Genomic DNA, 16265 nt, shown 5'->3' on the forward strand with positions numbered 1-16265 from the left:
AAAAAAAGAAATCAAACTGAGGTCCTTTATTAATGTCACCAAATATGATACATAGACCCCAAAAGCTAAGGTTTAAAAAACGTGTTATCAGTATGGAAATATTTTTTGAAGCAGGTGAGAAAGAATTCAATCAATGGCGTACATCAGTCAGTGGTGTACTGTCAGAATTACATATATGGAAGCTCAGTGACACATTCAAAATAACCTAAGAAGGGGGCCAGAGTCTGCCCTTGCTCACATCTTGTGCCATCGATGGGCTTCAATCCGATTACACAGTGGGTGCAGAAGCCTAAAAAGCCTAAGAGTTACAAAATACTCACCTCTTCCAGTCTCCACCTGTTTATCAGCCTCAAGTAGGCACCAGGGTGTCCTGTAAATCTTTAACATAAGAGCAAACATCAGCTATTTCTTACTAGATCTGTGTTCAGAATTTTAGAAAAAAGCTCAGCATAACTGTTTTAACCCCATTTTCCCCAAACAGGATTAATTTAAATATCAAAGATGTAATTATGCAGAATGATTTGAAGGATCTCTAATATAATTTATGTTAAAAGTTATGCAATTTTTCACCTGTGCTTTAGCTAAATGCCTACATTCTAATACTTTGTTTTCCATTCTTTGATGTTCAGCAGGTAGGGAGAACAGAATATCAAGACTGAGTAACACCGTCAAGAGAATTTTGCTTTCAAGTTCAATTTTGAACTGCTTTAGAATGTGTTATTTCTGGTTGGAAAGAGACCATAAAATGCAAAAACCCTGCCTGGTCCACTTTCTTTTGACTTAATGAAAAATTTGGTGGTATACTTTTTGTGAATCAGTGAAAACATGAGTTTTCATCAAGAGTGCAAATTTTTCACAGTTCTACTGTGTAGTCACTCAAACAATTCACTCAGATATGTAGGGGCAAACAACTCATACTAAAGGGTAATCCAAATCTGCTCAGATGCTTTCTGATTTCTGTGGGGGAACAAACAGGAACAGACATGCAAAGATTTCTCTTATTTTCTGCAGAAAAAGCAAATTCCATCATTTGTAATAATTAGAATTTGCTGCAAACTGGCCAAAGTATACATCAGGTGAAGCAAAAGTTACTGAGATAAAGACAAAATGTTCTTCTCTTATCTGTACAAATTATACATAGAAAAAGCAGAGCAAAGCAATGTGAAAATGTCTTATCAGCAGAAGTGGAATTTTTAGAATTTAGCATTAAGGGAATGTCTGAGAATGGGAACTGCATATTCTGTTTCTAACCTTTTTTTAAAAAAAAATCTAAATTTAACCTTTTCTCCTTTGCTAACTTGGACTTTGCAATTGGGCAAGCATGATCATATGGATCCATTTTTGTTTCATTAATAGCAATATCATTTTTCTCTTTGCTCTCTGACCCAAGCACAAAGAGTGAGCAGATACTGATTCTTACCTTCCCAGGAAGAATGCTATATAAAAGGTAGAGCTGTTCAGATTGACAAACTGAAAAAGAAACATTTTCAAAGTGAAGCTGTTCTCCCACTCAGACTCAGTCCGAGGCTGCTCTGTGAATAAAGAGAACAGAGTTTGAGAGGTTTAAGCAGATTACCAGTTTTACTACACTGAGAGACTGCTTTTCAGGACTGGCAAACCTGCCTGCTGGTCTTGATTTATAAGATGACAGTAGAATTTGTACAAAAAAAAATAATCCACAGCAAACTGGCTATAAAACATCAGATGAGGTTTATAAAAGTTTTTACAAGCTGGCTATGCAAGATCACAGGAAATTATAAGAAATGGTTTGCCAGTTTGCTAGAAGTAACATGCATAGTCAATTTCCCTCATTTGGACACAGAATAGGCAACTCCTGGATTCTTCACTATACTATATGCTCGGCCTCTTCTGTTGCTTCCATTTCTGCAATTAGATTGGCAGAATGCATGCTAGTTTACAGCATGATATATTCCCAACTGAAACAAATGCTTTCTTCGTGGTTATTTATTATTATTTCTGTTGCCGGATGCCTTTGTACTAGTCACTATACAAACAATTCGTCCGAACACAATCCCTGTTCCAGAGAGCTCACAATCTAGGATTTAGACAAAATGCATTGAAACAGGTGGATAAATAAAGAAGGAGTGGGTAGCTGTACCCACAGTAGCCTGACCCTTGATTCACATTGCCATTCAAGACTATATTTAAAACAGTCAACACGTGTTGTGCTAGGTCTTCACACAGAGCCCACTCCTGCAAATGCATGCCAACAGACATGGTATCATTATCAGTAGCCCCATAGACTTCACAGTAATAAACATTATGGGCCAGATTTGCCGAAGTGCTGAGTGCCCACAACATGAGCTGAAGGTGAGGGGAGCTGTGGGTGTGCAACACTTCTGAAAATCAGGCCCTAAGGCGAGCATTTGCTTAACAGAGTCCTTTGCATTTAAGGTATTTGGTCAGGAATCATGGGCCAGATCCTCAGCTGGTGTAAACAGTCTGAGCCAGTGGCGTAGCTACAGGTGGGCCATGGCCCATCCACTTTGAAAGCAGGCCCACCCAATCAGATTTTAAGCAATTTATCCCGTGTTTTTATCAGCCTCTGTTTCGTTTGTGACACAAGGCTTGTGTCCACCTGTGTCAACCACAGGCCCTGCCAAAAAATCAGTTCTGGCTACGCCACTCCTAGCTCCATGGGCTTCAACTGAGTTCTGACAAGTGAAGGATCTGGCCCCATGACTTTAATTTGTCTGTCAAGCGCCATGAACAGTTATGTAAATAAATTAATAATTAATATGAAAAATTGAGATTTCCCTTTTCCGTTTACTTTCCCAGCTGCAGCATCTCAGATCAGAGCTTCATTTCTATCGTATCTACGAATTAAAGCTCAGATAGGAATCAGGCTCAATGTAGCAGGGAGAGGACAGGGAAAGAGAGATCAGTTTTCTTGTTAATAGGCAATAGTCAGGTTTCAAGGTGGGATTTGAAATTAAATGTCCTATTGATAGATGGATATTTTGAAAAACTATAAACAGTTATATGCATGGTACAATATTTTAGAAACATGCATTAGATTAACCTAGGCAGCATTTTGCAAGGTTAGCATTAACCTAGGCAGTACCAGGGATACTGATTCAGGGTGAAATCCTGCACCTAGTGAAGTAAATGGCAAAACTCTCATTGGCTTCAGTGGAGCTAGGATTTCATGCTCAATATGTAGAATGAAGCGACAGCTGAAGTATAAACATAAATCAATAAAATATTATTTCAGTTTTATATTTATCACCACTTACCTAAATTTGTCAGGAGAAGAGCAACTTTTTCATACAACTGCAACAAATAAGAAACCATCTCTGAAAAAATGTGACCAGTTCAGTTTAACACCATTAACAACACAGATCTGTTTTCTAGCATGAATAACTATTACTGCATTTTAAAACTGAGATTCTAATCATCTTTGTTTGGTAAAATTTGTTGGCATTGTGATACCAGTAGTAATACTTAGCTCTTATGTAGTATCTTTCGTCCACAGAAGCACTTTACAAAGGAGTAGAGCTATCATTATCCCTCTTTATAGATGTGGTGCAGAAAGCTTAAGTAATTTGCCCAAGATCTGCTTTTGTAACTGGCTCTGCAAATTTACCCGAATTGTCAGTTTAACAAATAATGGGAAAAGGTGCAAAAGTGAGACAAACAGAGTGAACTTGTCCAAACAAAAAGGCCTACCGATATAACTCAAGGACTTTGGTAAGATCGTATCTGGTAAGCAAGAAAAGTGTGGAACCAAACATCAGTGAACCAAAATTGGTGTGCTGGAAACTAGGCCTAGTTAGTGGACAAAGTAATGAGAGGACAACCTATTCCACCCATTGCACCCCTTTTGGGGTCCTCAAAAAGACTTTTTTGGGAGGAAAGCTGACTACGATGATGCTGGCTGGCTGAAAGACAAAGCGAAGGGAAAAGAGCAAGCTTCACTATCATCGCTGCTGCCCCCTACATATTCTGGACATAGGCGCCAGGTTCGTGTAATTTTTGGTGGTGCCCATAACGGGTCCTGGCCAGGGTGCTGGGCCCATGTCATGTGGAAAAGGGGCAGGACCGGGGAGGGGGAGTAGCTGCCACCATGCCGCACTGCTTGGGGCTGGGGCCGGAGTGGCTCCTGGCCAGCCGCTGACCGTGTCGGAGGAAGGAGGGAGAGGGAGAGAGGAAGGAAGGCTGGGTTGCCCTTGGGGCTGCTGCGCTCTGCACCTCCACGGCTGAGCACCACTGGAGGCTTCGTGGCTGGTCTCCTAGAAATATTGGTGGAGCCAAGCCTACCATCCTCAATGTTGGTGGAGCACGGGCACCATGGGCCCATATAACTCACTGCCTATGATTCTGGGATCCCAGGAATCAGTATGACACCACTGGACCTTCTTCTGCCCAATCCTAAGAGATGTTTTGACCAGACCAGGCCAGAGAGAGAGAGAGAGGGACCCAGATGACATCATGTCCTCCACCAGCTTTGGCTAAATCCAACACCACATCGGATGTGAGACTTTGTCAGACACCCACATCCACTGAGAATGTCCTTTCCCTTCCCTATCTTATTTCTTCTCTTTCCTACTCCTCTCCTTTTGCCTTCTGTCTATTAAGAGTCTGGCTTAGCCAGCCAAGACTATATATTTTACAACACTGGTGTAAACCTGTGACCAGAAAGGCAGCTCAATGCAATGCTCTAAACAGCCTGATGCTGGCATGAGTTTGCAGATCTCGGAGTGGCTGATAAAACTGTGTGCTGGGCCTGTGTTCTTCCACCAGTGAGGATGCAAGGGAGAGTCAACACCAGACATAGAAATTGTGTTTTTTATTTTTGTTGTTCTTCTCTTTCCCCTTTGTGTGTGTGTTTTTCCTGTTTTGCCCTTCTAGGAAACGGGATCAGAATTTTAACAACAACAGCTCCAACCCATCTCAACTAACTTCTACTCTTTTCCCCAAAAGGACGGTTATTACTATCTTTAATACTAGCTAACAGAATGTCAACAAGGGTTTTTTTCCTTCTAAAGACTCTCTACAGCTAACAGGAACAAGGAATGTTGTTAAACTGAAAGCCTTACTTAGCACTTTACAGTTCAAATGCTTTAACAACTGTTTTCCCTTCTTTTTCTATATCTTTAGTAAAAAGTTAAAAATGGTGCATTTGCCATGGTACTAAGAAGGCTGAGGTCTCTAAACCAAACCCTGAACCTTACTTATACTATTTAATGCTGGACAGTGATAGGGTCTTGTTAATATCTTTGACTCTTTGGGCCCTTTATTCCATCTAAATGAATACAAGTCACAAACCAGGTAACTGGCAGAACCAGGAATAAAACTCAGGTTTCTTAATTCCCAGAGCAATGACATATTCATTGGGCCATACTCTTTTCTACACCTTAGTGAAATCACTAATTTTCACCTTGGAAATCTTTGACATTGAAACTGAAAAGGGTGTGAACTTTAATGAAAATGTTAGCACTGTTCCATCTATAAAAGGTCATTTCATTCTGCAAATGCAAGGGAAATAGTGGAAAATGTAACAAGCAAATTAGTCCTAACAAAAACAGACCTTGTTTTTCTCTCTTTGGGAGAGAGACATAGGAGCTCTGAGAACATTCTTTATGATTAACTGTTGCCAAATGTGTTTTTTATTTTATTCAGAACCACTGATGTTCTTCTAAATTCTTATTGGGACTTGTCTATGATAACAGGAATCGGTCTCAAACTCCTCTGAATGATTGCTAATTTATTTCATGGAGAAGCTTTGATATTAGTTGGTATTCATACAGTACTGAACATACAACATATTATATAAATGCACAGTATTCATTATTATTATAAAACTAAATCACTGTGTTCATTTGCTTCAAATGGCTTTAACCCTTTTACTAATTTGGGGCCAGATCCTGTAAGGTGCTGAGTGTCCTCAATTCCTATTGACATTAATGGGAGTTGAGGGGACACTGCACCTCCTCAAAGAGCTCACCATCCTTTCAGGATTGTGTCCTTCGTTAGTTTCCATTGCGCACCCATCCCAGTTCCTTTTTCACAATTTATTTTACAAACTGTTGCTGAGGTTTAGTGAGTTATACACAGACTTCGTATTAAGCCAGCTGATTAGGAACTCAAGTAATTTGAAATTCTACCATGGCTTCTATCAACATTCCTCCTTTACAGCTTTCTGCCTTGCCTGAAACAAACAATGGTGATTTTAAACCTATTTTTGTTTCATATAATTGAAAAGGTGGTCTCTTTCTTGCCCTTAAAGCCTCTCCCTCTGGAGAATATAAAAGTGCTAAATGGCCCATGTGGCTGATACCCTGATCCTGGCACTGAGAGTGACTGTTCACAGGTCTACAATGACTTGCGTGTCTGTGTGTGAATATTATGTTTTGTTGTTCTTCCTCCTGGATCAGACAGACAGTGTTTGTGTTTCTCTTAATGATGCTTGGATCTGTTTATCTGCTACTGCAGTCCATCACTGCAAATCTCAAAGGGCTTCATTTAAGATACCATTTTATTCAGTGTTCGTATTTCTTTGGGTGACATTATTGTTATAACAGGCTTTACTACCCAAGGTAAAGCTAGTGATTACTCTCAGTGCAGGCTGCATGATTAACTGGCAGCTTGAATATCATCTAATCTCGTCAAGATGAATGAGTAACTGTATTATCCATCCAGCTCTCAAAACATGCAACCTAGAAGTTGATTGACCCAAAGCTTTCCCCTGATGCTTTATATCAGATAGGTTGTAAAGTCATATTAGAATCTTTGGCTGCAGTCCATGTTGTCTTACAGAGATTCCCAGACTGTTTTAAATCCCTATTGTCTCTTCTCACCTCGAGTTCTGTTTATTTTGATCTATTTTTGCTTGCCCTATGCTACTTTTCTTCATTTTTCTTTGCTCACAGCTTGTACAGGACTCAACTGTCTGATTGCTCATGGGATCCAGAAGCTGTTAGTATTTTAGAAGATCTCCATTAATTTCCTATTGTAACCTACATTAACTCAGCGTGGCAAGTAAAGGGTTAAGTTCAAAACTTCACTGCCTCCTTAAAAGGTGTTGCATATTAATGCTTTAGTATACTTTAATATACTTGTGGGATTTTGTTTTCCCTGGAGCTCACCTTACTGTCCAGTTCACAATCAAATATTTAAGAAGTCTTTCTTGCAATACTCCACTTGATATGTCAGAAAAAAACAAATCTATGAACAAGGAACCAACCATTATTTTAAATTTTTCCCCTTAATAGTAGAATTCTTTGGGAGCTAGAAAGTGAAATCTACTTCTCTTTTGAGTTGTTTCATTGTTGCCTCAGTGCACATATGCTAGTTTGTATTTGGAGAATTGGTGGCGAGTTCTTTGCTGACAGAGGTATACATTGACTTATGTTTATTCTTCATTATGCCTATCACATGATCTAGGCATGCTTCAAAAAAAAAAAAAAAAAGAACAAATTAAAAGCCACAGACTTTAAACAAAATGCATTAAATAAAACCTCTTACAAACAGTCCTCAAACCAACTTCTCAACTCAGAAATGGCTTCCATCCCATCCTCCTCCTTCAATTTCTCAATCAACTCTCCCCTTTCTTTCCCTCAGAAAGGCATAGGAAAACAGACAAATCTTATAACTTGTAACTAAAAGTCACCAAATGCAGGCTTGGGTGTGACAAGGAGGAGAAGTGAATTCCTATAGCCAGGGTCCCTCACACTCCCTTTGCATGTAAACCAGGGCTGTTAGTTTGAATATCTCAAATGACTGCATATGCCTCAGTATCACATAGGAAGTGAAGTGGTCTCTTGAATAGCCAGCATTATACATGTACTGGTCAGAACTAGCACCTTATACTTCAAACAGAAACCAACTGAGGAGCCACCATAGCTTATGGAATTAAGGAATAATAAGCTTACAGCAAGAAACTCCGCTTACTAAATGGGTCAAGACATTCTGCATTAGCTGCAATTTCTGGATGGTTTGAAGATGTAGCCCCCTGTAAAGTGTTTGCAATAACACAACCTCAGGGTGACAAAGACATGGGTAACTGGCAACATGTGCATCTGAAAGAAAAGAATGCAACCTTCTTGCCAAGACCAGGTGACAGAAAACACATCTGACAATCATTGCTACATGGATATTCAAAAGCACCTGGAAAACCAACAGAACTCTCTCACCTTAGATGATGGGTAAACTCATCCTTTACCCACGCAGCCCATCATAATATACCTCACTGGAACCTTCCCCACCTGGGAACAGATGGCCTAGGAATCCCAATTCTTCCTTTTATCCCAGCCCAAGAACAAATCAGCTTACACACCCTCACAAGCCAGACTCAATCCACCCTCACAGAGTTCTCACTTAGAATGCAGTGATTGGCATGCTTTTAGCCAAACCCTCATGAGATTAGAAGTAACTGATGGGACAATTCACAACACTCAGTGTCAATCCCTCCCTGTGAAGTTTTCAACATGGGTAAGTGCTCTCATATGTAGAAAGAGAGTCTGTATATATCTAAGGAGAAATTTTTACTGTGAGAAAGGTGAGAAGCGAATTTGGTCCCTGTATTAAAAAAGAACACTGAACCTTTTGGTTTAAAAAAGCATATTTAAAAAATTACCTGGAATTTGCAAACAAATAGAAGGAAAAAGGTGTAGGACAAATTTGGGCCAACCTGGCTTGAATATGTCCCTTTAAAGTAATATAATTTTTAGACTTTTTCAAAAGTGTATTGCACTTAAGTGAATTTTGAAGCCAATAACATAGATATGGTAGATACCCAGTCCAACAAGGTGATGAGCACCCTTACTCCCATTAAAGTCAGTAGCAACTGAGGCCATTCAGCAGCAACCAGACTGGGGCATATATAGATCAATAGCCTGCATGTAGTTTTTTGAGATCCTGGTTATCTCTACTTACCACATTCAGTAGCATGATGATGCAAAAGTTGATGCACACTGCAGTCCCTGTAGTTGCAACCTGAGAATTATTCCTGATTAAAGCCCACTTAAAGGCAGCAAAAGTGCTGACAGTCACAACACGGTAAATAACAATGCCAAAAACAGCAGCAATCACCACACAGATCTAAAAAGGGTGAAAAACAGAAAAGTCTGAAATTCTTTGGAATTAGAATAGATTTTTTCCTGAAATTTTCCAGACTATAAAAGTAAACCTATCTAAAAATATCAAGTGACAGTCCTGAAACATACATCATTCTCTCCTGAGGGAGGTTTCATCCTAATTAATCTCTAATTTCCTCTCCATTTCCTATAATATAAAATACATTTGGTATCTGATTACAATATCTAAATTTAATCATTCTCTTGAAAAATATAACGGTTTTCTGTTTTACAGTGTTAGTGAATGGTGCTTGATTGCTAGCCCTGGAAATTGAAATTTCGCCTTACTTACCCTGGATGAAATTCACCTCTGTGGAAAGGGTCAGTACATGGTCTATGGACCACATAAGTCATACTTTGAATATTTAAGTGGTACATAGGTTTTTGTGCTGCCCCTTTGCCTGGGGTGAATTTCACCAAGTGTTAAATAGCGCACAGGAAGCAACAGAAAGTGTTTCATCACATTACCCTAGCAAGCTGCTTCACTGTACTACTTTATAGGGATTATATCTAGGGATGGTAAACTCAATCTCTTTGCTAATTTAATCTCTGGCATTTTTGATGATACTCAGCAAAGGTATCTGATGAGGAAAATTTTGCAGCTGAGCTAAGGTCACTAAGTCAATTGTCATACATACATATCATACAAACAGTTGGACATTAAATGGTAACTGTTTCCTGTCATGATTGACTTGTGTCCCACTTATGTCCCAGCAACTAGAGGTTAAATATTTTGTTATTGGAATGGATGACTCATTTTATCCAGTCTACATAGAATCATAGAATCATAGAATATTAGAGTTGGAAGGGACCTCAGGAGGTCATCTAGTCCAACCCCCTGCTCAAAGCAGGACTAACCTCTGCTATATCATCCCAACCAGGGCTTTGTCAAGCCTCAGCTTAAAAACCTCTAAGGATGGAGATTCCACCACCTCCCTAGGTAACCCATTCCAGTGCTTCACCACCCTCCTAGTAAAAAACTTTTTCCTAATGTCCAACCTAGACCTCCCGCCCTGCAACTTGAGACCGTTGCTCCTTGTTCTGTCATCTGCCACCACCGAGAACAGCCTAGCCCCATCCTCCCTGGAACCCCCTTTCAAGTAGTTAAAGGCTGCTATCAAATCCCCCCTCATTCTTCTCTTTTGCAGACTAAACAAGCCCAGTTCCCTCAGCCTCTCCTCATAAGTCCTGTGCTCCAGCCCCCTAATCATTTTGGTTGCCCTCCGCTGGACTCTCTCTAACTTGTCCACATCCTTTTTGTAGTGGGGGGCCCAAAACTGGACACAATATTCTAAATGCGGCCTCACCAATGCCGAATAGAGGGGAATAATCACTTCCCGTGACCTGCTGGCAATGCCCCTCCTAATGCAGCCCAATATGCCATTAGCCTTCTTGACAACCAGGGCACACTGCTGACTCATATCCAGCTTTTTATCCACCGTTACCCCCAGGTCCTTTTCTGCAGAGCTGCTGCCCAGCTCGTCGGTCCCCAGTCTATAGCTGTGCATGGGATTCTTCCTTCCTAAGTGGAGGACTCTGCACTTGTCCTTGTTGAACCCTCATTAGGTTTCTTTTGGCCCAATCCTCCAGTTTGTTTAGGTCACTCTGAATCCTATCCCTACCCTCCAGGGTATCTACCACTCCCCCCAGCTTAGTGTCGTCCGCAAACTTGCTGAGGGTACAATCTACCCCATCCTCCAGATCATTAATAAAGATGTTGAACAAAACCGGCCCCAGGACCGACCCCTGGGGAACTCCGCTTGTGACCGGTTGCCAGCTAGACATGGAGCCATTGATCACTACTCGTTGAGCCCTATGCTCTAGCCAGTTCTCTATCCATTTTATAGTCCATTCATCCAACCCATACTTCTTTAACTTGCTGATAAGAATACATTATATACTATATCTTAGCAATGTTACTCTGTAGTTAAATTTTCTTGAATAGAAACCAGTCATATGTTTGGTGTGTCCACATGTGTTACTACACCTGGAGTGCATACTTAAAACCTGAAAAAAGGTGAAACATCATTCTTAGTTAATTAGGAAAAAAAATCAACCCGCCCCTCCAGAATTTCAAGCCATTTTCACATTCTATTGGTTTTTTTTTACAGAACTGATTTCAGAGAGGTTGGCATAATCCATGTGTAGAGCAATGTGACAAGGAGAAGATTAAAGTGTGTGTGACTAGGTTGGGCCAATTCATCTGATTGGTTAAAGCTACTCTTTGCCACTGTGGGAGCACACAGCAGCCACAAAGTCACCTTACTAGTGAGCTAGAGGGTGATTCCCTGTGGAGACAGGAATTCCTAGGTGGTGTAGAGTGGCCTTAGAATCATCTATACTCACTCTTTCTCTTGATCCAGGTGTGGCTAGGGAATCCCTGTGGCTATATGGTCCCTTACCTGTTGGAATGGGTGTAAAACACAGTAGTCTGGAAGCTGCTGTAATTTACAGTAGGGACTTGCCTGAGGTTGGACAGCTCTGGGTTTAGGGCACAGGGATGGACTTCGCAGCACCTTCACTTAAAGGGCTCAGTATTTTGGCTTTAATGTTTAGAGATTAGTTTGGTCAGTCGTAAATATTTAAAAGAGAAAATCATTAGTTTGTCAGTAAAACAATTGAGACACATTACTCTAAGGCTAAAAAGTGATTTAAATTGCCCCCACTCATTTTAAATATTTAAGCTGAAACTCTTCTATTCTGCTAACCGTAAACCACAAAGATTCTGCTACGCATACAAATGTCACAGTTACAAGGGATCATTTCTAGTTTAGGGCTCTCTGTGTTAAATTCAGGATTTGTATTTTCTTTCAGAAAAGATTGTAATCATACAACAATAAATATGAAGAGATTTGTCTAATGTTCACAGATTGAGATTTAACAATACAAGCCATACAACTGTATGGCAAAATTCACTGATTTAAGCTTTGTACCTTGGAGGGGAGAGGAGCAATTCAAATTGGAGGGAGGGGTTTAACTTCCCACATCGCATTGACACTGAGAATAACATCTCTTTTTCAAGACCTCTGTAATGTACTGTAGCATTGTCTCCAATAGAATAACTATGAGCCCTGAGGGTACTCTTAAACCTTGGTCTCTCACTAGGGGTGCCTTTCAGTAAAAATAGGTTAAGCCCTCACATGGGCTAAACAATCACATTCTCTATCTCCACTCTCTCAGCAGCAATACATGATTTTATATTGCATGCAACTGGTAAGGAAATTCAAGTTCACAAACCATAAAAAATATTCCAGATGCAGAAACAATAAGTCTGCTGCATTTATCTGCAAATGCTTGATAAGGCTCTGGTTTTCCAGATATGGGATTCATCCGTTCTTTTTTGGAGTACTTGGCTTCAAACTGGGGACGTATTTCTTCCTAAAGAACAGATGAACAATTTTCATGTCCAATACAGTTAGGCAAGGTTAAACTTCAGATCACCTTTTTCATAAAATTATTTTTAGTAATATATCAGTGAAGTTAAGTGCCAGACACAAATATTGTAAAAGCTTGGCTGTTGGGAAATCAGCAGCTCTTAATGAGGAAAACAGTAGATCATTGTAAGAAAAAGGCATCTAAATTCAAGAATTACTTCTGTAAAATTTAAGAAACTCTCCAGTTAGTCACCATTATAAACAAGAGTATTTGTGGGCAATAATATTGTTATTCATGACAGTGTCTGTATAGCACTGTGTTACACCTACTGTGATGTGAAAACAATGAGCAGACAGACTTTGGGGAGCTGTGACAAACATTTTGAGGTTCCCCATCAGTGTTCTTAGCAGCTATTCAAAGCAACACCTAGAAGCTCATCTTGATGTTCATGTTTAATGTATAGTATTCAAGGGCAGGCAGGGAGGTCAAGCTTTTGCTTTTTTTTTTTTTTTAATTTGAATTTCTTTGGATTAGCAAGTCATTGCTTTAAAAAAAATGAAATCATGCTGAAAGATTTCTTTCTGTGTGATTGTTGTTAGTTCCGTCACAATGGAAGCCAGATCCTTTTCAAACCTACGTTGGCGTAAACCCAGAGAATGCCCAAAGACTTCAGTGAAGTTAATGTGGATTTACACTGGTGAAAAATGAGAGCATAATTTGGCCTGCAGAAAGTTCCTTCACAGATCTAGATGAAGCATCTCAGGAGAAAATGCTTGTCCTGGCATATGGATAAAATTATATTATTTATTTTCTAGTTTCTGATGTGAGATAGAAATTGATAACAAAACTAAAGGAAAAAGTGGTTGCTGATTTTTAACCAGATTCTCTTATATGCAAGATCAAAGAAGTAAATGAGCTATACAAACCTCTTCTTCTTCCCAGTCTATCAAGTCCCAGTCATAAGCAATTACTGCTCGTCTTCTTTTCCAAAACTCCAGGAAAAGAGTTGCTAGAGCAAATAGAAAAAAGAAATTACAAGATCATTTTCAAATGAAGAAAATATGTTAACTACTAGCATTGTTGCTGAATGAAGCTGTTGCATTATTTTCATTTGTTTGCATAACTGGACTTCTTTGAACAGCAAATCTTTCTGATGATCAAAACTGCATTCGCAAGGTATTGCTTTCTAAGGACTACTTTGGCTTGTGTCAGATATGATTGATTCTTTGGAGATTTCATTTAGTGCTAATTGAATGTGTTTAAATTTACAATCAAATGAGCTAAAGATTGAAAAGAATGAAATAGTTCCTATGAGTCATCTTAGCTAAATTAGATAGATCAATGACAAAGTCAAAGGTTTCTCGGGGAAAATGTAGATGAAAAAGGTAACTTTCCTCATCAGAAGACTATTTAAATATACAGGACTCAGTATCCAAGGGAAGCAAAGAAGTTTTTAATCAGATTCCAGTGCATGTGCAATTCAATAGAGAGCTGCGGAGGAGACTGAAACTGGTGCCTTGCCTTTTTAATCCAAGGCATTGCTTTTAAAATACAGAAACATATATTTCTGGCATGGATTAATGTGTTAAATCTTTTTCATGTGAAGCACAATTACATAACTCACTGGAGTATATAGCATGAGTATAGCGTTCACTGCAGTACAGTATTCAGAGAAGTAGTTGTGCTTGCCACAGTGTTTATATTGGCAGGAAAGATCAGGAAGTATTTAGTCGACTGATCATAATTCATGTTTTGGAGAACACTGTGTATACATTTATGAATGTATTTATTTATTTACACATAGGGAATTTAGGGTCTGATCCTAAGCACACTGAAACCCATGGGAGTCATTCATTGACTTCAGTGGGCTTTGGATTGGGCACTTAATACTTACAAAGCGTGCCAGATTGACAGCCCTGGAAACTGAAAACCTTTGTTTATTCACACAACAGGGCAGGGATACTGCCAGCAGTGACTGTGCAAGCTTCCCCAACAACATCCTAACAATGTGCCTCAAATCTTGTCCTAGAGGGATCACCTGAATGGGCAGGAATGTAGCTCATTCTTCATGATGATTCAGTCCTTAGCCTGCCTACTGCCAACAAGAATGCCAATTAGTATGGTGGTTTTTGTGATGCACATGTGATGGTTTTATTTCTAGTAACTGGATTCAGTGCATCAACTCATTTCACATAGGCTAGAAAACAACTGTAAAGGGTAATGTCTTTTACTTACTACCAAGTCAGTTTGGAGTCTCTCTTTTCCCCCTCCCATTTCTCTACACTTTCAGGCTCAGTGTCAAAGTACAGTGAGGATGACTACTTTCTTAACAATTTCTTCCCACACAAGGGCACACTGTATCAGGAATCTTGTGAGATTTTCAGTCCAAGTATCTGAACTTTTGAGACTAATACAAGATGAATCAAGATATTTTCCCCTCTTATTTTTAAAGTACATGGGGGGGAAATCCATAGTTAATATCTCTGCCTATGGCTGTTGAAGTTTCTTTCTGGTACTATTTGGTACTATTTTTCATTTATTCAGCATTCACACTATGATTCCCAATATCCTATTTTCTTATTTTTATATTACATTCTTCTTTTTCTGCCGAGGTCAGTAGCCCTTCTTTCCATCTTTGAATATTGTATCATATGCTGTTGATAGCTCATCTCATTGCATTTCTGTAATACCGAGAGCTTCTAAAAGTATCAACATTTGAAATCCCTCTGCTTCCTTTCTAGTCAGATAATCTCTAATATCCTTTATCATGTATTCAGCATTCATTTCTGAACAAGACAGTATAACATGATTCTAGAGAGAGAAGGGGGGTGAGGTCCAATAAAATACATTACCTCACCCACCTTCTCACTCTAATATCTTGGAGCCAACATCACTACAACAACACTGCATATAACATTATTCTGCCATACTTGTTAGGAAACTTCAAATTGATACATTTATCCCATATGTTCAGGCAAAATTCTTGGAGAGTTCTAAAGTTCAGAACGCATAGACACACTTTGGTATAGTTCTGCTATACTGTTGTTTGCCATCCTTTCAATTGTCTTGATATTCAACATAATAGCATCCACTTCTACAAAACGCCCTTGTCAGCAGGACTTCCTTTAGTACTTTCAGTCTAATTTGTGATCTTGTATAGTTCCAAGGCTGGCTTCCTCTGGGTGGTTAATGACCTATTGCTTATCTCTCTTTTCTTGCCCTAGTTTATTTCAGAGCATCGATGAATACTCTCATTCCTTCTAACCTTCTTCAATAGACTACATACTCCTGGATTTATGTTAAAGAACTTCCTCAGATTCTACCCCCTTTGAAAGCAGAAGAAGGAGAATGTTTTATGTTCTGAGAAGTATATAGGCATTTCTTATTGCTAATAAAAATACCAAATACTTCAGTTAGTTTCTGTTTTTTAAACTTTGCATTTCAGCAACTGTTCCAAAGCTAATTCCTTTATCAGAGAAAACATGCCTCTGTATAGCCAAGAGAGAACTATAATTAGGACTTTTCTAGTTTCTCTTAGCCCCCTAAAAAAATGTGGAGATGGAAGAGGTAGGCATATAAACTCAAGTCATTCAGTTGCTTTTCTGGCAAAGCATTCATAATGACTGCTTCTGGATAATAGTCCCTGTTGCACAATGACACAACTTTGGTGTTGAGCCTCAAACAAAGCTGCACAACAAAACCATTGTAATATTCTCCCCCTCCTCATGAAATTTCATTTAAATAAGTAACTGCTATAATGTAACCTGATTTTACAAGAACTTATTTGTCATT

General features: G+C 39.3%; 1 protein-coding gene across 1 annotated transcript in view; it reads right to left on the reverse strand.

Annotated features, from left to right (window-relative positions):
* The window catches only part of ANO4 (anoctamin 4), a 340774-nt gene that overhangs the window by 32944 nt on the left and 291565 nt on the right, over window positions 1-16265 (reverse strand). Inside the window, exons 18-23 of the mRNA XM_067559089.1 lie at window positions 13400-13482; window positions 12336-12476; window positions 8899-9063; window positions 3258-3294; window positions 1421-1532; window positions 321-378 (exon numbers count right to left, since the gene is read on the reverse strand). Coding sequence (XP_067415190.1) covers window positions 321-378; window positions 1421-1532; window positions 3258-3294; window positions 8899-9063; window positions 12336-12476; window positions 13400-13482 — 596 coding nt within the window. The remainder of the gene's footprint in view (window positions 1-320; window positions 379-1420; window positions 1533-3257; window positions 3295-8898; window positions 9064-12335; window positions 12477-13399; window positions 13483-16265) is intronic.

This window comes from Emydura macquarii, unplaced genomic scaffold, assembly GCF_026122565.2.
Source record: "Emydura macquarii macquarii isolate MOO-44397 ecotype Brisbane River unplaced genomic scaffold, CSIRO-AGI_Emac_v2 contig_2205, whole genome shotgun sequence".
NCBI lineage: Eukaryota > Metazoa > Chordata > Testudines > Chelidae > Emydura > Emydura macquarii.